We start from the raw sequence: 23,148 nt of genomic DNA on the forward strand, positions 1-23,148 counted from the left end.
GTATAGTACATTAGTACCCACTACCAACAACGCTACAAGTTGTTTACATGCTGCCTAGATTACCCAAATCAGTTAAGTACACACATGCAGTGGGACCACGTGGCCTTAGATAAAAAAAACTACAGTACTATGCAACAGCACACAGGCGCAGGTTGGGCGACGAGACGAGGAGCCCACGGCCCACGGGTGGGCGCAGCGCAGTGTAGCCTGCCGGGTTACTAAACATGGTAAACAAAGTGGAGCCTCCAATCAGCGCTCGACACCTCCCGCTGCGCCCCGCCCCCGCATCCTTCCGCGCCGGGCATGGGCACCGCGTCGGCGCGCGCCCCTACCCAGTCGTCGACTTGATGCTGCTCACTCGCACTCGTCGCAGCGCCCCACGCCCCGCTATTTATGCGTACTTGCTTGCCGGGAGAGTCGCTGGAGGTGGGCGTCCTCCTCCCGCTCCAGAGCTCGCTGCTTCGCTCCACCCACCCGTAGGTCCCCTCCCCTCCTCCTCCTCCCTCCCCTGTTGCTGCTGCTTAGCTTGCTTCAACCATCATCTGTTCATCATGTTCTTCTTCTTGGACACGGATTATGGAGAGAGGCTCTTGGATTGGTCACTGAATGTCTGGATCCTCTGTTGCGTCTCTCCTGCTCCCGTCTGGGACTGGCTCCTCGATCGGGGGGCAGCTAGAGCGCGATAGGTTTTTGTTTTTGGACCACTCATCAGAAAGGAGATATGCTTGCTCCTTCAGTCCTTCAGTACAAGGATTGATAGCTAGCTTGATGGATTGTTGGGGGGGAAGGGAGGAACAGAACCTGCAAAAAGCTGGCGTTTTTCACTTGGTTCTATATGTTTCTGGTTAGCTTTGACATCGTACGCATATTTGATAGGACGATGGCTGCGGCTAGCAAACTTAGCATGCTAAATTTTAGAAGATGGGAAGATTAACACCCCGAGAACCCCCTTTTTTTTCTGAAACTTGGTCATGCATAAAATATAGATAAAAAAAGCATACCCTTTTTTGTTTTTTGGGGCTGCTGATAACTAGCGAATGGATAGTGTTTGTTAGCTGTCGCTATTAAGCTGCTCTAGTATCGTGAGAGGAAGGAGGAGTGCTGCAAGTCCATTTCGTGGCCTTTTACAGTTACCCGTGGTTTTTCTTGCATTCTCGGCATGGTCCATGTGCCACGTCGGGGAGACCAGATTTCGACACGAAAGATTGGGAACGAAACGGCGCTGCTATAATCTCTTGATCATGGGGGAGTAGGAAATGGGGATCCGTTGATCTGCTTTCCGTAGCTGCTAGTATTCATGTCTTCGCAAAAGTAGCATGATGCTTTCTGTTGTTTGTTAGCACCGGATTGTTCCTGATAAGTTCTCCATGTTAGGATCCAGATGTGTTTCCGGAAATGTTAGTGAACCTCGTTTATTGGATTGCACCCTGTTTTGAAACAGCAGGGCTTTTCTCATGACACAGGACTACAGGAGTGAAAACTTGTAATCCCCATCTGTTGAAAAACAATGTGAAATGAAAATCTTGCACCATAATCGCATACTACTGGAAGTTTCAAATGATATTATTCATCATTAGTCTTAGCCTCATAGGTTGCTTCTTTCATTTTTTTTAAGGAACTGCTTCTTCATATTGTGAATAATTTAGAGGCATAGCTATCTGTTGTTTTGTAATCTCTGAGTTATTAGCTGAAAATAGTACATGCATACTACAACAGAAGGGCCTAATTTTGCATTACCAATAGCACAGGCACTTCAATTTTCTTGAGACAGAGGGGGAAAATGGCATTCATTTAATCATTTCAGCATATATAAGGAGAACCTTGACATTGTGCAATTCCGTAACAGAACTCTGACCTGCTCTTACATTTTGTTGTCCATAGCTAAATGATCATAATTGTTGGAAAAATACTGTCAAAAACAACTCCGGTGATTTTTTTTTTATCACAAAACATACATGCTAGATGAATTGTGCAACAAATGTTATAAAAAGAAACAGATAAAGCCCGTTTCATGAAACCTCATTTGCTGTTAATGGCGGGTAAAGGAACTTGATCTTATTATTAGGCTACACCGATTATTCCATGATTTAAATTTATGATACTTATGACTTCATATAAGAACCACATGTTGTAGCACTGGTTATGTTAGAGTGCAGATTTTGTGCCCAGGGGGCTGGCACTGGCACCCTCGTTAGCTATACCATGTTGCAATCTTTCAAAATTCATCACGAAATCATGTATCTAGTACACAAAGTTAAGTATAGTTGCAATTTGAAATTCATCCTATATGCCAAGAAACAAAATAGACAAGCAGTCAACCTGACACTGTTCATCATGTGTTGATAGTGGCACTTCTGTTTTTTTTTTAATCTCAGCGTCAAAGATGGATTTCAAACTGAATTGTTGCGGCTAAACTTAACTTTAGGTGTACTACATACATGATTTTTGAAACATTGCAACATGGTATTTTAGATTTTAGAACGAGGGTGCCAGTCCCCTGGGTGCCATATGATTTTCTGTTCTGTTTTTTTTTTTTGGACAAGAGATTTTCTGTTCTGTTAATAGGCATGGGAAGTGCAATAGCCCATGGGGAAAATTCCATGATGCCCAGTGTGATTAGGTTTTTACCAAAAAAATTATCAAAATTATAACTTGGATCAGCTTAGGATTTTTCCCCCTAACTAAGCGGTATTCTGGTGGGGGTAAATAAAAATTTGGCACACTGCTTTAGGAAAGATTAAATATATTATTAACTGAAACATCACTTTTTGTGATTCATCTTTAGGCAGTCTATCAAAAACTAAAGTGGTATTTTCTATACTTTCTCAAGGTCTGGAAAGCCAAGGAAAAAAAATCCTTTCACGATATACTGCGGCAACAAGGACTTGTCTTATGTGTTGAGTCATTGTATATATTGTAGTACATTGGCAAAATCTTTTGTTTTTTGCATCACACTGGGGTGTTATTACTTTAAATTAATGATTTATGCTTTCCATTGCCCTTTTACCAGTTAAGCAGGAGTGATATCTGGTGGTTTTTCAAAAGAAGACAAAAATGTCTTCCTCGAGGCCTGCCCACTCTTCCAGTTCATCCAGTAGGACTCGCCAGAGCTCCCGGGCAAGGATATTAGCACAAACAACCCTTGATGCTGAACTCAATGCAGAGTATGAAGAATCTGGTGATTCCTTTGATTACTCCAAGTTGGTTGAAGCACAGCGGAGCACTCCATCTGAGCAGCAAGGGCGATCAGGAAAGGTCATAGCCTACTTGCAGCATATTCAAAGAGGAAAGCTAATCCAACCATTTGGTTGCTTGTTGGCCCTTGACGAGAAGAGCTTCAGGGTCATTGCATTCAGTGAGAATGCACCTGAAATGCTCACAACGGTCAGCCATGCTGTGCCAAACGTTGATGATCCCCCAAAGCTAGGAATTGGTACCAATGTGCGCTCCCTTTTCACTGACCCTGGTGCTACAGCACTGCAGAAGGCACTAGGATTTGCTGATGTTTCTTTGCTGAATCCTATCCTAGTTCAATGCAAGACCTCAGGCAAGCCATTCTATGCCATTGTTCATAGGGCAACTGGTTGTCTGGTGGTAGATTTTGAGCCTGTGAAGCCTACAGAATTTCCTGCCACTGCTGCTGGGGCTTTGCAGTCTTACAAGCTTGCTGCCAAGGCAATCTCCAAGATCCAGTCACTGCCAGGTGGAAGCATGGAGGCCTTATGCAATACCGTGGTTAAGGAAGTCTTTGAGCTTACAGGTTATGACAGGGTTATGGCTTACAAGTTCCATGAAGATGAGCATGGGGAGGTCTTTGCTGAGATCACCAAACCTGGTATTGAACCTTATCTAGGCCTGCACTATCCAGCCACTGATATCCCTCAAGCTGCCAGGTTTCTCTTCATGAAGAACAAAGTCAGAATGATCTGTGATTGCCGTGCAAAATCTGTGAAGATTATTGAAGATGAGGCACTCTCCATTGATATTAGCTTGTGTGGTTCAACTCTTAGAGCACCACATAGCTGTCACCTTCAGTATATGGAGAACATGAACTCGATTGCATCCCTTGTCATGGCTGTTGTGGTTAATGAAAATGAAGAGGATGATGAACCTGGGCCCGAACAACCACCACAACAGCAGAAGAAGAAGAGACTGTGGGGTCTCATTGTTTGCCACCATGAAAGCCCCAGATATGTCCCGTTTCCACTGCGGTATGCCTGTGAATTCTTGGCCCAAGTGTTTGCTGTCCATGTAAACAAGGAGTTTGAATTGGAGAAGCAGATACGAGAGAAAAGCATTCTGCGAATGCAAACAATGCTCTCTGACATGCTGTTCAAGGAAGCATCTCCCTTGAGTATCGTATCTGGGAGTCCAAATATCATGGACCTAGTTAAGTGTGATGGTGCTGCTCTTTTGTATGGGGACAAAGTCTGGCGGCTTCAAACGGCTCCAACCGAGTCTCAGATACGTGATATTGCCTTCTGGCTTTCAGAAGTTCATGGGGATTCCACTGGCTTGAGTACTGATAGCCTCCAGGATGCTGGATATCCAGGAGCTGCTTCCCTTGGTGACATGATTTGTGGAATGGCAGTGGCTAAGATCACGTCCAAGGACATTCTTTTCTGGTTCAGGTCACATACAGCTGCTGAAATCAAATGGGGAGGTGCAAAGCATGATCCATCTGATAAGGATGACAACAGAAGGATGCACCCTAGGTTGTCCTTTAAGGCTTTCCTTGAGGTTGTCAAGATGAAGAGTTTGCCATGGAGCGACTACGAGATGGATGCTATTCACTCATTGCAACTTATTCTTAGAGGTACACTGAATGATGCCTTGAAGCCGGTCCAGGCATCTGGTTTAGATAACCAGATTGGTGATCTCAAACTTGATGGGCTTGCTGAATTGCAAGCAGTGACAAGTGAAATGGTTCGCCTCATGGAAACAGCAACTGTTCCGATCTTGGCAGTAGATGGCAATGGATTGGTCAATGGATGGAATCAAAAGGTAGCAGAATTGTCAGGGTTGAGAGTTGATGAAGCTATAGGTAGACACATACTTACACTTGTGGAGGATTCTTCTGTATCAATTGTTCAGAGGATGCTATATTTAGCTCTGCAGGGTGAGTGGAACTAAAGGTCTTAAGCACATTTGTTATCTGCAATATTTGATTGCCATTCTTACTATTAATAGTCAACCCTCAGAAAAACAAATGAATAATTTATTGTATTATGTATTGATTTCTAAATATTTCATCAATTGAGCAGGCAAAGAAGAGAAGGAAGTTCGATTTGAGTTGAAAACACATGGCTCCAAGAGGGATGATGGCCCTGTTATCTTGGTTGTAAATGCTTGTGCCAGTCGTGACCTTCATGACCATGTTGTTGGGGTGTGCTTTGTAGCCCAGGATATGACTGTTCATAAGTTGGTCATGGACAAATTTACTCGGGTTGAGGGGGACTACAAGGCAATCATTCACAACCCAAACCCGCTCATTCCTCCTATATTTGGTGCTGACCAATTTGGATGGTGCTCTGAGTGGAATGTAGCCATGACCAAGCTTACTGGGTGGCACAGAGATGAAGTGATAGATAAGATGCTCCTTGGTGAGGTTTTTGACAGTAGCAATGCTTCCTGCCTTTTGAAGAGCAAAGATGATTTTGTACGTCTTTGCATTATCATCAACAGTGCATTAGCCGGTGAAGAGGCAGAAAATGCTCCATTCGGTTTGTTTGACCGCAATGGGAAATATATTGAATGCCTTCTGTCAGTGAACAGAAAAGTAAATGCAGATGGTGTTGTCACTGGAGTGTTCTGTTTCATTCATGTTCCTAGTGATGACCTGCAGCATGCGCTACATGTGCAGCAAGCCTCTGAGCAGACAGCACAAAGAAGGTTGAAGGCTTTCTCGTACATGCGACATGCCATCAACAAACCTCTCTCAGGTATGCTTTATTCTAGGGAAACACTCAAGAGCACAGGTCTGAATGAAGAGCAGATGAGGCAGGTCCATGTTGCAGATAGTTGTCATCGCCAGCTAAACAAGATACTTGCCGACTTAGATCAAGATAACATTACTGACAAGTAATCTTCTAGTCTTTTAAACTGTTCTATTAGGTTATTGTGTTTACTTTCATCTACCTCGTTATTTGACAACTTTCTGAACTGTAGGTTAATGGTATCACTTAATTTTATTTCACTAACTACTACTGAAGCTTATAGCCATATTCGTTACTACCAACTTAATATTTATGTACCATTATGTTCACAGGTCAAGTTGCTTGGATTTGGATATGGCTGAATTTGTGTTGGAAGATGTGGTGGTGTCTGCTGTAAGTCAAGTACTGATAGGTTGCCAGGGTAAAGGTATCAGAGTTGCTTGCAACCTGCCAGAGAGATTCATGAAGCAAAAAGTTTACGGGGATGGTATCCGACTCCAACAGATCCTCTCCGACTTCTTATTTGTTTCGGTGAAGTTCTCTCCTGTTGGTGGCTCTGTTGATATCTCTTCCAAACTGACTAAGAACAGCATTGGGGAAAACCTTCATCTCATAGACTTCGAACTTAGGTACACTTGCCATGCTAATTTGCATGCATACACTCATTTCTGAATAGGAAATCATAAGGTATGAAGGCTTAAATTACTCTTGTGTTTATGGATTTATGGTTTTCAGGATCAAGCACCAAGGAGCAGGAGTCCCAGCAGAAATATTGTCACAAATGTATGAGGAGGACAATAAAGAGCAGTCAGAGGAGGGTTTGAGCCTTCTTGTTTCTAGAAACCTTCTGAGGCTCATGAATGGTAACATTCGTCACCTCAGGGAAGCTGGCATGTCAACCTTCATCCTCACTGCTGAACTTGCTGCTGCTCCTTCAGCAGTTGGACAATGAAGCCATCACATGGTATGTTCGCTAGTTTGGGTTAAGGTAGTCTGCTGTGTTTGTTTCCACTCAACTGTTTTTTTAACATAAAACTGTCAGGAGTTTTGCCAGAATTATATATTTAAACAAAGAAGGGGAACTGCTGGTTATATAGACCTACTTTCTTGATTTTGCCCTGTAACCTCTGTTACAAACATTAAAGTTTTTTTTGTGACTGATACCTGCCACAAAAACATGTGACCTTGATTCGCTTAGCTAAGGATAAAATAGCTCTGCAATTTCCCAAATCTCCTACTATGGTTATTTGATGAATGAACAAGATACCCATGTTCTTTCTATATGAGGGGTAAAGATACATAGATCTCCTGCATATTCTCGGAAGGAAACAATACAGAACAGAGGATAACAATTATGGCTAATTCCAATTAATTGGTTTATGTGTATTGTTTAATGTGCACTTCAAGCAACTCTTTGCTAAAGAATTTTTTTTCTGCCCTTGATACCAGCTCTCTCAGAGTTCATTCTGAAAGCCACGGTGGTTTGCGGAGAATGGGAAATGCTGCAGCGCGTTGCATCACCGAATGCATAAGAAATAAGATTGACTTGTATGGTTATTTGTTAGGGGGGGAAAGTTGTACTGGTATAGACGCATAGTAAGGTTCCATACTTCTGCTCTGTTTGTGCCTGTAAACCAACTGTGCAAGTTTTAAACTTCCAGAAACAAAGAAAAAACCAAGTTCAAGTTAATATGAATAATAAAGTGTTTTTATAAAAAAGTGATAAATTATTAAATTTAGCGGCAGCTTTGGTGTCTTATTTCTGCCCACGCTTCCACGCTCTGTGTATGTGGTGGTACAGTATACTGGTGTAGCTATGCCTGGTGGGCTAACCACGGCTCTTGTTCAGCCTTCTTGTTCATAGTTTACACTCTGGAAAGCTCCTTGGTATTCTAATGTGATTTGAGTTGACTATTCTGAAAAAAAAATGCAGTACGCTACCTGTGTTCTGAGGATAAATGTGTAGGATTAGAAGATGGTGCATAAAGTACCCATGATATATTCATCCTTTGGGTTTTGAGGGATATAAATAATTAGTGAATTCGTTTCTACAAAGATAAGGCTCCCTTTCTCGTTCTGAATGGAGAATGGTGTGGCAATGCCCAATGCGGCGACGCAGCCCAGATCAGGTAGTACTCATAGAAACGTCCAGATTTCATTGCCCAGAACAGAGTGCGGTTGCAGTGTATAATATGTTACTTCAGATTTGATGTTTCACAGAATGTCAGATGTCAATCATCCAATCTTAGTATCCTATAAATAAAGGCACTGTCGATAGTTTTGTAACCGGCGACAGGTGCGACCTGCGAGCAAGCACTTTCACAGATTTAGGCCTTGTTTAGTTCACCCTGAAAACCAAAAAGTTTTCAAAATTCCCCGTCACATCGAATCTTGTAGCACATGCATGAAACATTAAATATAGACGAAAACAAAAACTAATTACACAGTTTAGCTGTAAATCACGAGACGAATCTTTTAATCCTAGTTAGTCCATAATTGGATAATATTTGTCACAAACAAACGAAAGTGCTACAGTACCGAAAACTTTTCACTTTTCGGAGCGTCTGCGTCTCTGAACAGCTCGGTAGCAGACGGCCTCCGTCCTTCCGCCACTGCCATGCGGTCGCGGCATTGCGTCTCCCCCTCTCGGATCTCTCACCTTCTTCGCATTCCCTTGCGGGGCTTCGGGATGGCGAAGCCATTGGTGGCTGGAGCTGGAGACGGTGACGTCCTTGCGGCGGTGTCATAATGGAGGTGGCCTCGGGGTGACCACTGCGGCACCGCAGCCGGTGGCGAAGCCAGAAGATTTTAGGAGTCCGAGCAATTTTCATTAAACAAAAATATTTAACTATAAAATCACAGAATTTTATATAAATATAAAGAAGATTTCTTTTGCATTTTAGCGAGGAGCCCGACCGGCCACCCGGGGTGGCCGGGCGATGGCTCCGCCAGTGACCGCAGTCAGTCAAAACTCAAAAGGACGTTGCGGCGGCGGTTGGAGAAGATCTCACTCATACTCTTGACTGTCGTCGTTTCTAGAAACCCACTACACGAAATTAGCAAATCTCCATTAAAAATTATAAATCTCTTTAATTTTTTACATTAAACTAAAATAAATTTACTTGTAAGACCAGAGGGAAGTAACAAGGACTATGCAAATGACCAAAATACTCATATAGTTGATATGACAACACACTGGTGTTGCGCTTTTGCGGACGATGCGGCAACTTCTAGTGAACTTCTGGTGACCTCGTGCGTGAACGAGTGGTGGAGACTCGTTAGGATGATTTTTTTAGAAGTCTCTTGCGTGAGCTGATAGCAGGTCTGGAAGGTGTTGTTAGCTACTCCCTCTGTCCCAAAAAGAGTGTCGTTTTAGGTTTTCGTGCCACAAGTTTGACTCGATTTGTAGAAAATATGTGCAATATTTGTGTCTCCAAATAAATTTGTTAAAAAACTAGACTTTAAGATCTTTCTAATGATACTAATTATGTACTATAAATATTAATATTTTTTACTATATATTTAGTTAAAGTTATTTCTTGGGAAGCGCAAACGACACTTATTTTGGGACGGAGGGAGTACATTACACAAATACGGGTACGAGTATCCGATACAATACGTATCAGATACACAGATACACACTTTCTCAAAAGAAAACCCACTAAAATGGTGTATCTAAGTATCCGTATCTGTATCCGCGTATCCGATGAGTATCGGATATGGATACGTCACCCCCCTTAGTGTATCCGTGTAAGGCTGTTAGTGTGGGTCCCTCATCTTAGGTCTAGAGTATAGCTATGCACACAACTTTAGCATTTATTTGTGGAAAATTTTGAACTCGTCGATTGCAGTATTTTGGAGTATCTAAATCTACCTTATATCTAGATATTTAGCAAAATTGATGAATAATTTAGAACAAATGACGTAACAATCTATCCACTTTTGGTAGGAACACCCATAAATAGTCTAAGTATATGCTTGGTGTATAAGGCTCAACACTCGCCCCTCCTCCTCCTCCTCGTCAGCCCCCGCACCTCTCTCTTCCCCTCTTGCTCAAGAGTCACCGGTTGTGCCAGCCTCATGCTCTCCCACGATTGGGCCTTGAAGATCTCCTCCGAGGTCCTTGCCGCTTGTGTGCCTTCCTCCTCACCAAGCCTCTCCTCTTCCTTCTAGTCGAGCTTGATACTATTTCCTTTTCACGGAGCCCCTCCTTACCCTCCTTGTCGACCCAACACTAAGCTTTTTTTCATGTGATTCTTGTGAAAAGCTCGTTGAGGAAGAAATCCAACTTTAATTCAAAGCGAGTTTACAAGTTATTCCAAATAGATTCTAAAACTAGCCCTTGTTCCTTAAAGAAAGGAGAGAAACTCGCTTCTTTATTCCTAAAGAAACATAGTTGATGGTTTCAAGATACTCGTCAATCTATGGCATAGATACGATGTGCGAACTACATAATGTAATTTACTTCCGTACAAGAGTTTATATCATGACAATTTTTTTAATCAATGTAGAGACACTAACACTTATATATATGCTTGCACACTTATCCAATAAACACAATATATACACTTTATCTCCAATGTTTCGGTTAGTAGATCTTAAGATTGATGAATTCACAATCTCGATACTAACGAACACGCCACTATCATAGGAAAAATAGCATTAAATTCTAAAGGAAATCATAAAAAAGATACGAATACCGATAGTATCAAGCAACTCAATGCACTAAATGAACCAGATACACAAATCGGTCTGTTTCCCTTACAGTTGAGTAAGGTTGATTCCTTTGTCATTCGCTTTTTTTAAAAGAATTCACTATTGTATAAATTAGTTATAAATTTATTTAGATTTAACAGACATAAACCCTAAATAAATCTATGATTCACTGTGTATGATTCTTTTACTAAAGTTCAAGCATACAAAAAATTAGGCTATCATAAAAATTTCACCACAATTGGACCATATAAACTGTAGTTATGAATTATTCCAACTAATTACAGAAAAACATAGATATAAATCTACAACAAAACTTTATACTGAAGCATATTATATTATATATTCACTATGTTATATTCACTATGTAGATCTATTGCTGTGGAGTTCAACAAAATTAGATTTTCCATTTTATACTTTTTTGTGATTTATTATGATTTTTCAAATATTTAGCTGAAATAAATAAAAAAAGACAGACAAAACCGCCTTCAAAACTACTCCAGAGAGGTAAAATGTACGGTTTGAAAAATTGAGAGATGTGATTTATCCAGTTTTGAAGTTCACAAAAGAAAAATAGGCTTTTACAAACATTTTAAGGAGGAAAAGTGGATTTTTTTTCCCCCTTGGATTTCCGTGGCATGCTCTGTTTTACTATGTAGTGGCCCTAGCCATAGTTGGCCCAGCAGCAAAGGTCTCGGCCAATGTCGACACAGTAGCCTACCTGAGCGAACTACCATAGAAGCTTGCGTTTGCTCGAGACTGTCGAGAGGCCCATCCGGCCACGGCCACGGGCCATCCCAACTGGTTCCTCTCCGAATCCTTGTTGGCTTGCTCAGGCCTTGTTTAGTTTCCAAAAATTTTTAAGATTTTTCGTCACATCAAATCTTGCGGCACATGTATGAAGTATTAAATATAGACGAAAAGAAAAACTAATTACACAGTTTGTCTATAAATCACGAGATGAATCTTTTAATTCTAGTTAGTCTATGATTTGATAATATTTGTCACAAATAAACGAAAGTGCTAAAATAGCGAAATCTAAAAATTTTCGCAAACTGAACTAGGCCTCAGTCACCAAAGATAATCCATTGTCCGGACGGGGGTGGCATCCGACGGTAGAGTAGTTCAACAAATCAGAGAACAGTACAGGCTTCCTAGGTGTTAAAATTGACGAACAAACCTGATCCTGCTAGTGCTAGTAGCACTTAGAATTGATTGGAGAAATTTAGCTGCAATAAGAGATGATCGAAAGCAGACCCATCAGTATTGTCTTGTTTAGTTTCAGGGTGTAAAGTTTTAGGGTGTCACTTCGAGATGTTACATATGATGTTCCGATACTAATAAAAAATAAATTATAGAATCCGTTAGTAATCTGCAAGATAAAATTATTATCCATAATTAATCTATCATTAGCACATGTGTTAATATAATACTTTATTATTATATCATGTACTAATTGGCTTAAAAGATTCGTTTCACAGAGTAGTTGCAATCTATATAATTAGTTATTTTTTATTATTTAATAATATTCCATGCATGTTCTCAAATATTTGATGAGATAGTGTGTAAATTTTGTAGAAAGGAACTAAACAAGGCCTGTGATTAGATGAGTAGCAGCAGCACAGGCAAAGAGCATCCAGTTTCAACTTGTACCTAACACCGACTGCAAGACGAATTGCAGGCCGGCGCAGCATTGATGGAGATCACGGCGATCCTGTGAGACCGAGCATTCAGAGCAGAAGCTTCACAGGCCGGGAGCGGAAACTCGTTTTTGGGTGGCCTTTAGCTGAACAGCTGTGCCGTGGTGTGCCATCACTGTGGCACAGTTCGGTTGTGTTCTTCGTAGTTAATAATAATAATCCAAGGGGCGTCAGCGTCTCTCGGTGCCGTCCAAGGCCTATCCCAAAATACAAAAACTTTACAACATTCCCCGTCACATCGAATCTTGCAGCATATGCATGGAGCACTAAATATATATGAAAATAAAAACTAATTATACAGTTTACCTGTAAATCACGAGATGAATCTTTTAAACCTAGTTACTCTATGATTAGACAAGGTTTATCAAATAAAAACGAAAGTGATACACTTCTGAAAAAATTTCAGAACTAAACAAGGCCAACTGCTGTAATCACACGAAACGTATCGCTACAGGTTCTGGATAAAGTTATACGAAAGGGGCGGCCGGTCCGCATCTGAGCGCGAGACTCGTCCTGCTGCTGCCAAACGGCCAAAGTCATGAACCGCAGTCCGCGGCGCAGGGTCTGAGCGGACAATCTCCAATCAGGGGGTATGGTACGGGTCTACGGGATGGTGGTTGTCCGAGCTGATTACTCGCGGGCACGGCACGGGCAACGGGAAAGAAGGAACATCCACATCCCTCGGGCGTCCTGTCCTGCGAGATGGGACCGTTCAACCGTTGCCCGTTGGGTTTGGGTGCCGTCCACTTTAAAAAGTCGCACGATTCTTTCTTTGACCAGTGCACTAGCACTATCGTTTCCAAAATCCAACGAACTGAGGTTCGGGCCGTTCGGCAGTTGAACTGGATTTTTAATGGATAATAAAGGGTTAGTGAACAAACAGAAAGATGGCGCCTGTGATTGGACTTTGATTCGAGATTCGAGAACGAGGTCCGGAGACAGCTTGATGCTGACGGTACTACTGGAACGGCAACTTAGGCCCTGTTTTTCCCCAGCCAAAATTTTTTCATTCATCCCATCGAATCTTTAAACACATGCATGAAACATTAAATGTATATAAAAAAATAAACTAATTATACAGTTTGGTTGAAAATCACGAGACGAATATTTGAAGCCTAGTTACTCTATGATTAGCCTTAATTGCTACAGTAACCCACATGTGCTAATAATAGATTAATTATGCTTAATAGATTTGTCTTGCAGTTTCTGACGAGCTATGTAATTTGTTTTTTATTAGTTTCTAAAAACCTTTCGCGACATCCTTTCGACACATTCGATGTGACATCCAAAAAATTTCCATCGTCAATCTAAACAGCCCTTTATCTGATGCACCCGTTTAGGGCATGTACGGAGCTTCACTAGTAGAGCTGAATCTATTTTTCATAAACATTTGGTAAAACAAATTTTCATAGAAGATAGCAGAGAGAAAGCTAGAAGAATCTAGTATTTTATGTTTCATTCAGCATTGAATTGTGCATATGAGAGGAACTAAAAAAAAGCCCGTTTGGTACGAGAAGCGGAAAACAACTTTGTGAAGATGGTAGAGAAGCTCTACCAAACTCACCCATAGAGACCTGGCAATAATCCAACTGTTGCACTTTTACGGTAGGCTCGCCTGATATAGTTTATCTTTATCAAAATTACTATAATGGAACTTTACCATGTAGCAGTATACTGTGAGATATTGGGACTCGGCTACAAAAGAGACGTTGAACTAGACAAGAGGTTCTGAGTTGGTTGAAATTAGAATGAATTTTGACTTTTGGGACTACTCTGCATTTGGATCCACAGTAACTTTTAGAAGTTGATAGAAGCTTTGGTTCATTTAACTTTTAGGATTATGGAAGTTGGCTTATGAAGTTGGTGGTTATTTGGATATCATCACAACTTCTAGAAGCTAGATTGTGGAATCTAGAAGACCCAAACATGCCCTTTTTCTAGACTCCCTTTGTTCCAATGAAAATGACATTTTGGACTTCGTGCCATCTTGTTTGACATCTTATTTAAAAATTTTATATAAATATTATCTATTTTGTTATAACTTATTTTATCATTAGAAATACTTTAATAATAATTTATTTATTTTATAATTTATAAAAAAATGAATAAGACCAATGGTCAAACATGATACCCAAAAGTCAAAAACGTCATTTTTAATGGAACGGGGAGAGTAGACTATGTGAAGATCTTGAGGCAAAGGCTAGTGCTATAGTCTAGACAACACAAGCCTTGGCTAGCTCTATCCTTATGAGAGATAGACGAAATGTGTGCAAATTTACTATCTTGTCTTGTTTCTTTATGTTGATTCTGTTTATCTTCTGAGTTTAAATTCTCAATTGGTATGAGTGCTCATTACTAGATTTATTATAAAAAGATTCAGTGCCAAATGACGTGCTCATGACAATGAAGTACCTATGTATGTACGTTCGAAGAGAGTTTATGTGCATCTATATTGTGTAATTTGCAAAAAATATAAATTAAAATAACGACTTAATGTAAAGTTTTAGCACGTTATTTTTACGAGGAGTCGAGAAGTAAAAGACAACTCATCAACAAAACTACTCCTCATAACCATAATTCTCGTGGAGCGACATATCAAATGACTATAGGGCCCATTTAGTTTCACCGGAGATCCATAATTATCTACTCCAAACTCCAAAGTTACTAACACCTAAGTCATATGTGTTGCTTACCCTAATGTTAAATCTCAACAACCGGTTTCCCTTTCTATGAACTATGAAACATAGTACAAACATATCGTCGACGATGTTGATAGAAGAATGATCGATTGTTATCTTATCCAGCTCCTCACTACTACAAACACACCAATCGCAAATCCATGACATTTTAACTATTTTTTTTGTCTGTCTTTCAAAACTTTCGGCCATGAATACCTATTAAAAAATTGGTTTAAAGATATAAATACAACATAAGTTTTTTTTGAATGACACTTTCATAATCATATAGTACATCTATTAGACATCAATACATCAGAACTATAGTTCCAATAGAAAGCTATGGTCAAAGTCACAACACAAAGATGAGAAAATAGTATAAAAACGTCCTAAACCTTTTACCGAGGCTTAAAGGCAGAACTCTATTAGTCAATTATCTAAAATAACAAATCTTTTTTCTACACATCATATATGATACTCCATTTATCCTAAAATAAAGTGACACTTTTAATCTTGTTTTAAGAAATAAAATATCTAAAAGAAAAAAATATCACTTAGCCGTCGGAGGTGAGGGGCTGAGGCCTGAGGGCGACCGTTCTGTATCAGTATGACTGTATCTGTATGGACAGAGCGCAGCGACAGCGAGCACTGCCGGCCGGCCGAACGGTCGCACGAACCGGTTTCCCCCCTGTTCGTCCAGCGGTACAGTACAGTCCCAGTCCCAGCCACGGACGTCAATTCCGGCTGTCCATGAGGAGGATCAAGCTCAAGCCCATCCAGCTACACCCACACGGCACGGGTCACGGGACCAGGGGTTTTGAACGCCCCAAAGCTGATTCGCAATTTTGCACAGCAATTTGCAACGCGCTAGAGAGAAAAAGAAAGATTATCTGCGCAGTGCGAATCGGCGTCCCCCGCCCCGATCCCGCAAGACACCAAACGAGCTGGAACGGGAAGAAAGGAGAGAGAGAGAGATAGAGAAAAAAAAAAGCATTTCCCATTTCCCTTTCTTTTCCTCTCTCGCTGGGTCTTGGGGGGCTCTTTCCGGTCTCGCGCACGCGTACCACCACCACCACCCCGAATATGCTGCCCCCAGCCGCGCCGGCCGCGCCCTGATCCCCCCACCCGATGCGCCTTCCCCGCCGCCGCCTCCGCCGCCGCTGCCACGCCGCCGCCGGATCCGCTCCCGCTCGGCCACCGCCCTCCGCTCTCGGCGGCGACGGGTCCCGCTGACCTTCCCGGGCCCGCTGCCCGCTGCCCGCTGCCCCCCCATCGTGCTTGCCCCCGCCTCCGTCTCGCTCGCGCCGGCGCGGGGTGCGGCGACGGCCGCTAGGGTTTCCGGGGCTGTCGCCTCGCGGTCCCCTCCCACGCGGATTCGCGCCTTCCCCTACGGGCGCGTTGCGCTTAGGGTGTGGGTTGCGTTGGTCTTTTCAGCTTGGTTGTCCGAGGAGCTCCACGGAAGCTTGATTTGTCAGGGGGCTTTTCGAGGCAGGGACGCCGATCTGCGGCTGCCGGCGCCGCGGCATTGGGCCGTTTCCTAAGTCCCCGAGCGTCCGGAGCTTCGATTCGGCTGGTCTGGGAGCTGGGCTGCAACAAGGTGCTGCCTTCAGCTCTTCTTCGGCCTCACTGTAAGCATTTATTCGAAGGGTTCTCGCTTCCGGGCTAGCTGGTATTGGAGGAAACCATGTCGGAGAACATTGATCTGGTGCTTGAGTTCCTGCGGAAGAACCGGTTTGCCAAGGCAGAGGCAGCTCTCCGTGGGGAGCTCACCGGCCGCGCCGATTCGAACGGCGTGGCCACGCAGAGGCGTGTCACTGAGCTGAAAGAAGACGAGGAGCAGGAGGACCTGGTGGGCTCCAATGTAGGGCCCAAGGGTGCTGCGACGGCGAGGAGTGCGGACTCATCCAGGGAGTTCATAGTGAAGGAGATTGATGTTGGAGCCCTGCCGAACGGTTCGGATGGAAAGAAGGGCTCTGGGATTGGCCAGCCTCAGGAGAACAACGTGGGGGATCTGTATCCTTGGACCTTCAGCATTGCAAACAGCACTGCTGAACAGCTAGCTGAGCTGCTGGTGTCAGAAGAGGTGCCAAGGCATAGGCGTGGTGCGATGCTGGCAGAGAAGAGGGATCGAGGTGTTGGGACAGAACAGCCTGTCCCAGTGTTGGAGCAAAAAGTCTCTTTTGGAAGAGGGAAGGGAAAAGTCGATGCTGCTGGGAGGACTGAAATCAATGAACAAGGTCATTCCAGGGATAAAAATCTAGTACCAGAAAAAGAGGAGATGTTGAATGGTTGCACAGTTAAGACAGTGCTTCCATTCCCTGCGGAAAACCCATCATCTAGTTACAATAGCACGCACCATGAAAATGAGAGGAAAGAAGTAAAGAGGAGCACTAATGGAGATGGTGTTGGAAAAGGTGCAAAAGGACAGCTTGATGAGGGGAACAGGCAATATTACTTCGAAAAATCCCTAGATACAGATCAGGTGTCTGACCGATGCTTCGATTTACAGCTTGTTGGAGATAATCAGCGTGAGGAGCTTCCGAAGTTACCTCCTGTGAGGCTCAAGTCTGAAGATAAGCTAGTCAACATGAACTGGGAGGAAAAGATCAATCACCATGGATCTGGAGCCAAGCAGTCTAGTGTTGATCATGCCTTTATGATTGGCTCTTATCTTGATGTTCCCATTGGGCAAGAAATAACATCTTCAGGTATGTTGCTAGCGAGTTCAATAGTGATATGGCACTTTTATTTAATAGACTGCAATCAATGCAAAATATTCCCACGCCATAATGCTGACTTTAGTTCAGTAGGCCAAAGAAATTTGAACGTTCGACTAATATTCATGTTTTGTGTATCATATTTGTGAATGGCTAAGGACATTGATTGATATGTAGTTTATTGCTGTACATTTGTTATAATAATACAGAATAAGAATCTCATCTTTTCTTGTGAAATGTTGCCTATTGGTGTTACTAGTAAATTACTGAATTACCAACATTTATTTATTCTCTTCATTGACATGGCTAGGCACATCCTAAGTAGCAACATATCTTTTACACTTACATGACTATTAACGATCTTCAATTTGAAATGATACATGTACTTGCAAATTTTTGTCAGACCCATTTATTTTTTTAAGCCTCGTCTATTGCCACTACAATGTGAGAAAATTATTAGTTTTTTGTTTTTCCAGACGTTTCAAGTACATATATTGCATGCGATACTTGCTCTACCGTGTATAAATTATTAGTGATAATCCATATGTTGTAATTATTTTTTTTAAAGCAATGCCCCCCTCGCCCCCCTTCCCTCTCCACACACACAAAAAGAAACTATTTTGCTTAATGGTTTCTTTCTTTTCCCCTAGATAGATCATTGACCGACGTTTCATCTTTCTATAGTTGTTTTGTTTTCCATTCATCTTCTACGTTTTTCTTCTTTTTTCCCCTGAAGTGTGAGGTGATGGCTGCATGTTCTTACTTCTTAATGCTGATTATTTTAATTTTTCTGTATCATATTGTTTGGCTCCTGAATAATAACCTTGCACTCACATATTCAGGTGGAAGACGTACAATTGGCAGTAGTTGGTTGTCTGTCAGTCAAGGTATTGCAGAAGATACCTCTGATCTGGTATCTGGTTTTGCAACACTTGGTGATGATTCACTTGAATATCCAATTGGTGAATACTGGGATTCCGATGAGTATGATGACGACGATGATGTTGGCTACACCCGACAGCCAATTGAGGATGAAACCTGGTTTTTAGCACATGAGATTGATTATCCTAGCGACAATGAGAAGGCAACTGGCCACACAAGAGGGACTGATCGTCATGATCGCCCTACAAAGGATGAAGATGATGACCAGTCATTTGTTGAGGAAGATTCCTACATATCTGGTGAGCAATATTTTCATGGAAAGAATATTGCACAAATAGGTACATCTGAGGGTCCAATGGGCCATGGGATTCCTGATAATGATATGATAGCTCAGTATGATGGCCAACTTTTAGATCCTGAAGAGCTTAATTTGATGCATTCTGAACCAGCCTGGCAGGGCTTTGTATCGCAGAACAGTGAACTAGGTATGTTAGGGAATGGGAAATTCCTTAATGATTCGGAACGACCTCATCCTGATGACCCTTTTGTGGAGGATGATCAGCATGGCTCTGTTAGGTCAATTGGTGTTGGGATAAGCAGTGATGCTGCTGACATTGGCAGTGAGGTGCGAGAAAGTCTGATTGGAGGTAGCAGTGAAGGGGATATTGAATACTTCAATGAAAGCAGCTTGAGCATTAGTGGAAAAAGACATTCTCAGCAGGATACTGAAAAGAAGAGAGTAGGTGCTAAAGGAGTAAAACATGACCAAATCATTTATGCTGAGAAGGGCAATCTACCACTAGGAGCGGCTGATGGTGGATTTTCTTTTCCTCCACCTTTGCATTCTGGGAAAATTCATGACTCTGATGCTAAACAACCTTTGTGGTCAAAGAAGGATGAAATGTATTGCATTAACGATCCTGATGACTGTCAAAATGGCATGGTATCAGATGATATGCTTGCCACATGGAGGAAAAAGAACAGTGAGTCTTCTCTAAGGAGCTCTAGAGATGAAATGACATCCGATGTTGTTAGATCAAGAAATTCAAGTGCATCATATGACGAAACAGAGGACACAACGAATGTTCGGCAACACAAACTAGATGACGCACAAGAAGAAGACACTGGAACCAACTTGGATGATGAGGAAGCAGCAGCATTGCAAGAACAAGTCAGGCAGATAAAGGCACAGGAGGAAGAGTTTGAAACGTTCAATCTTAAGATTGTGCATAGAAAAAACAGGTACTGCCTTTAAATGTTTGTTCCATCATTTAATTTTACTAAAGCATAAAAAAGGATATGGTGATTTCCAGTTATTTATGGTCCTTGTGGTGTGCCAGTGTTCACAGTGTGACACCTACACTTTGTTTTTTAAGTATTTTATGTCTTCTAACATCATCTCCATTAATTATCAGAACTGGTTTTGAAGAAGACAAAAATTTCCATGTTGTTCTCAATTCTGTCATTGCGGGGCGTTATCATGTATCAGAGTATTTGGGTTCAGCTGCATTCAGCAAAGCTATCCAGGCACATGATTTGCACACAGGAATGGATGTATGTGTTAAAATTATAAAAAATAACAAAGATTTTTTCGACCAGAGCCTTGATGAGATCAAGCTCCTGAAGTATGTTAACAAGCATGATCCAGCTGACAAGTACCACCTTTTGCGTCTGTATGATTACTTCTACTATCGGGTAAATTGAACTTTTACTCTTGATAGATCCTTTTTCAGTGTTACTTAATTTCGAGTTGAATTTATCGCAACTCCAGTGCTTGCTGACATGTGTAATCTCAATGAGTCAGTGAAGTAGTACATATTAATGTTGCATTATTTTATGTTTGAAATTCTACTAATTCAATACATGTCTTGTACTCCACCCTTAACTGTTAAAGTGAATGTTTCTTGAATAATTTGACATGTAATGTATCTATACATTTCTCTCTGAATATCAATGATTGTGTGCCGCAACATTTTGATAGACCACAGAATCTGGATATTGAAGTCACATGTTAAGATTATCCTGAGGTGATCCATTAGAATGGCTATAATTTTTATTATTTGCATGCAATGACGTTTGCAAATCTGTGGCATTACATCACATCTTGTAACAAATTATGCCATGTTTATGATCTGCAGCAAGGAACTTATGTGAATTTTGTCTTTTCAGCAAAACTACTTTTTGATTCTTCAAATTCATCCATTAGAATGGCTAGATACTGCTTATAGGCATTTAGTAAGTTGTAAAGTTAATGGAGTTTCAGAGTTCAGGGTTGATAAATGACTCTTCTCCAAAATAAATTGCTTTCAAGTCACAACATTGCTGTTCCACTTATTTCAAATATTATTTGCAGGAGCATTTGCTGATAGTCTGTGAACTTCTGAAGGCAAACCTGTATGAGTTTCAGAAATTTAACAGAGAATCAGGGGGTGAGGTTTACTTCACAATGCCAAGACTGCAGGTATTACCAAGTTATGATATCCACTAATATTGAATTAATGTTTCATGACCAATGATGAAACATGATTGATACTACAAATTTTCACATAGATTTAATATTTTCCTTTGTTGTACCCGTTGGCAGTCAATAGCTATTCAATGTCTGGAGGCGCTGCAGTTTCTGCATGGTCTTGGTTTAATCCACTGTGATTTAAAGCCAGAAAACATATTGGTAAAGAGCTACAGCAGATGTGAAATAAAAGTAATTGATCTTGGGAGCAGCTGCTTTGAGACAGATCATCTATGTTCATATGTGCAATCACGATCTTACCGTGCACCTGAGGTTATACTGGGCTTGCCTTATGACAAAAAGATAGATATATGGTCACTTGGTTGTATATTAGCGGAACTTTGCACTGGAAATGTAAGTGGTTACTGCATATTGTCTACTATTGTTTCTAACTGTTACTGTATACTTATGTGTTGTTCATGATGTTCTGGTAATGTAAAGGAGATAGAAACAAACACATAATGCAATAGAGGAATGTCATAATAAAAAATAAGATATCTCATTTTATACCACTTGTCCCTGCTCCATTCTACTTTTGATGTGCTTATCGCAGTAAGATCATGTATTTAGAATTCATTGCTCACTGCTGATAATTAGAGGAGTGGGGATTGGGGAGCATAGTGAAGGTGATGATTAGAAGCTATGTAGCTTGTTATTTTTTTTATTGTTTCAAGGTGTCTGTTTTATCTATTTTCTGTTATCTGCTTGTATGGTGCATGGAAGCTGATGTGAGTCCTCTATGCTTTTCAGGTCCTTTTCCAAAATGATTCTCCTGCAACATTACTTGCTCGTGTGATGGGTATCATTGGCTCCATAGAACAAGCTATGCTTGCACAGGGACGGGACACCTACAAATATTTCACAAAGAACCACATGTTGTATGAAAGAAATCAGGTTTGTGCTCTTCAGAGGGGCGTCTGCCATTCAGTAAATTTACCCATGACATGAGCAGCGTACCTTATTTTAGTAAATCTTTCCTTATATGATATAGCATTGAAACTTGCATTTCATTGTGCTTCAGGAAAGTAACAGGCTTGAATACTTGATTCCGAAAAAGACATCCTTGCGGCACCGTTTGCCCATGGCTGATCAAGGGTTTATTGAGTTTGTTGCGTACCTTCTAGAGGTGAACCCAAAGAAGCGCCCAAGTGCCTCAGAAGCATTGAAACATCCATGGCTTTCTTTTCCTTATGAGCCAATATCATCATGAGGCAAATTGCAATTGGATCCTAGGTGGCTTAACATTTGTCTCAACACCTAAGCACCATGAAATTTTGATAGATCAAGACGGAAGATTTTCTACCACGACTGAGCCATGGCATCAACCGAAGTCCAAAAGGCAAATCCAGATTCGGTTCGATCATGTCTTGGTGCCACAATCAGCTGGTCTTAGGCGCCATGTGCAATCAATGCATGCCCTGCGTTGTGCTTGTAATATAACTTTGTTTTTCTTTTTTTCATTTCTAGCCCCGATGTAACAGGCCATTTTGGTTTTTTAGGTACTTGAGACGCATTTCTAGCAATAGGGCTGTCATGTTGTACATGGTGTGATCATTGTTGAACCCCGTGCCATGCTGTGCACTTGTTACGGTTCTAACCCAAGCTCTGAATGTCGTTCATTGCACTGCCAGGTCTTTAGGAACTTGCTTACGAGTTTTACCTGCCTTTTCGGATTGCCAACTTGTCATCTGGAGATTATATATGATGTATCTGGGGAATTCAGAAGAAATGGTCACTTGGTGATGTACACGTTCAGGTTAAACATTTTAGTTTGTTTTGGCTGTTACGCCTAATCCTAAAGTTGACGCTTGAATCCTGTCCAACGTCACATGTGCTTGGGTCAGAATGTGCTTGCGGGAAATGGTGTCTATAATATGATTGTTAACAGCCAATGGCTATCATAAAAAATTGGGGGAAATTACACAGTAGCCTGAAGGGCGATCCATGTGATGTCTCGATGGTACCAAGTTGCACATACTCGACCGGCTACCCGAACCTACATTGTCTTTGCCTGCT

General features: G+C 41.6%; 2 protein-coding genes across 2 annotated transcripts; both read left to right on the forward strand.

The window, feature by feature from the left end:
- On the forward strand, positions 284-7,681 carry LOC8059991 (phytochrome a). The gene is made up of 6 exons (XM_021447932.1): positions 284-476; positions 3,011-5,119; positions 5,265-6,081; positions 6,269-6,565; positions 6,672-6,900; positions 7,386-7,681. The coding sequence occupies exons 2-5, from the start codon at positions 3,055-3,057 to the stop codon at positions 6,886-6,888; spliced, it is 3,396 nt and encodes a 1,131-aa protein (XP_021303607.1). The 5' UTR covers positions 284-476; positions 3,011-3,054; the 3' UTR covers positions 6,889-6,900; positions 7,386-7,681.
- LOC8059994 lies at positions 16,709-22,812 on the forward strand. Its single transcript, XM_002463933.2, has 7 exons — positions 16,709-17,732; positions 18,584-19,865; positions 20,039-20,318; positions 20,977-21,084; positions 21,208-21,486; positions 21,883-22,026; positions 22,154-22,812. The coding sequence occupies exons 1-7, from the start codon at positions 16,709-16,711 to the stop codon at positions 22,340-22,342; spliced, it is 3,306 nt and encodes a 1,101-aa protein (XP_002463978.2). The 3' UTR covers positions 22,343-22,812.

This window comes from Sorghum bicolor, chromosome 1 (genome assembly GCF_000003195.3).
Source record: "Sorghum bicolor cultivar BTx623 chromosome 1, Sorghum_bicolor_NCBIv3, whole genome shotgun sequence".
NCBI classification, from domain to species: domain Eukaryota; kingdom Viridiplantae; phylum Streptophyta; class Magnoliopsida; order Poales; family Poaceae; genus Sorghum; species Sorghum bicolor.

Bases quoted from the DNA above. Each gene is read 5' to 3' on its own strand.
- LOC8059994 (XM_002463933.2), top strand. From the start codon at position 16,709: ATGTCGGAGAACATTGATCTGGTGCTTGAGTTCCTGCGGAAGAACCGG. The intron at 17,733-18,583 runs GTATGTTGCTAG...TCACATATTCAG, and splicing joins GCAAGAAATAACATCTTCAG to GTGGAAGACGTACAATTGGC. The intron at 20,319-20,976 runs GTAAATTGAACT...TATTATTTGCAG, and splicing joins ATGATTACTTCTACTATCGG to GAGCATTTGCTGATAGTCTG.
- LOC8059991 (XM_021447932.1), top strand. From the start codon at position 3,055: ATGTCTTCCTCGAGGCCTGCCCACTCTTCCAGTTCATCCAGTAGGACT. The intron at 5,120-5,264 runs GTGAGTGGAACT...TCAATTGAGCAG, and splicing joins GCTATATTTAGCTCTGCAGG to GCAAAGAAGAGAAGGAAGTT. The intron at 6,566-6,671 runs GTACACTTGCCA...TATGGTTTTCAG, and splicing joins CTCATAGACTTCGAACTTAG to GATCAAGCACCAAGGAGCAG.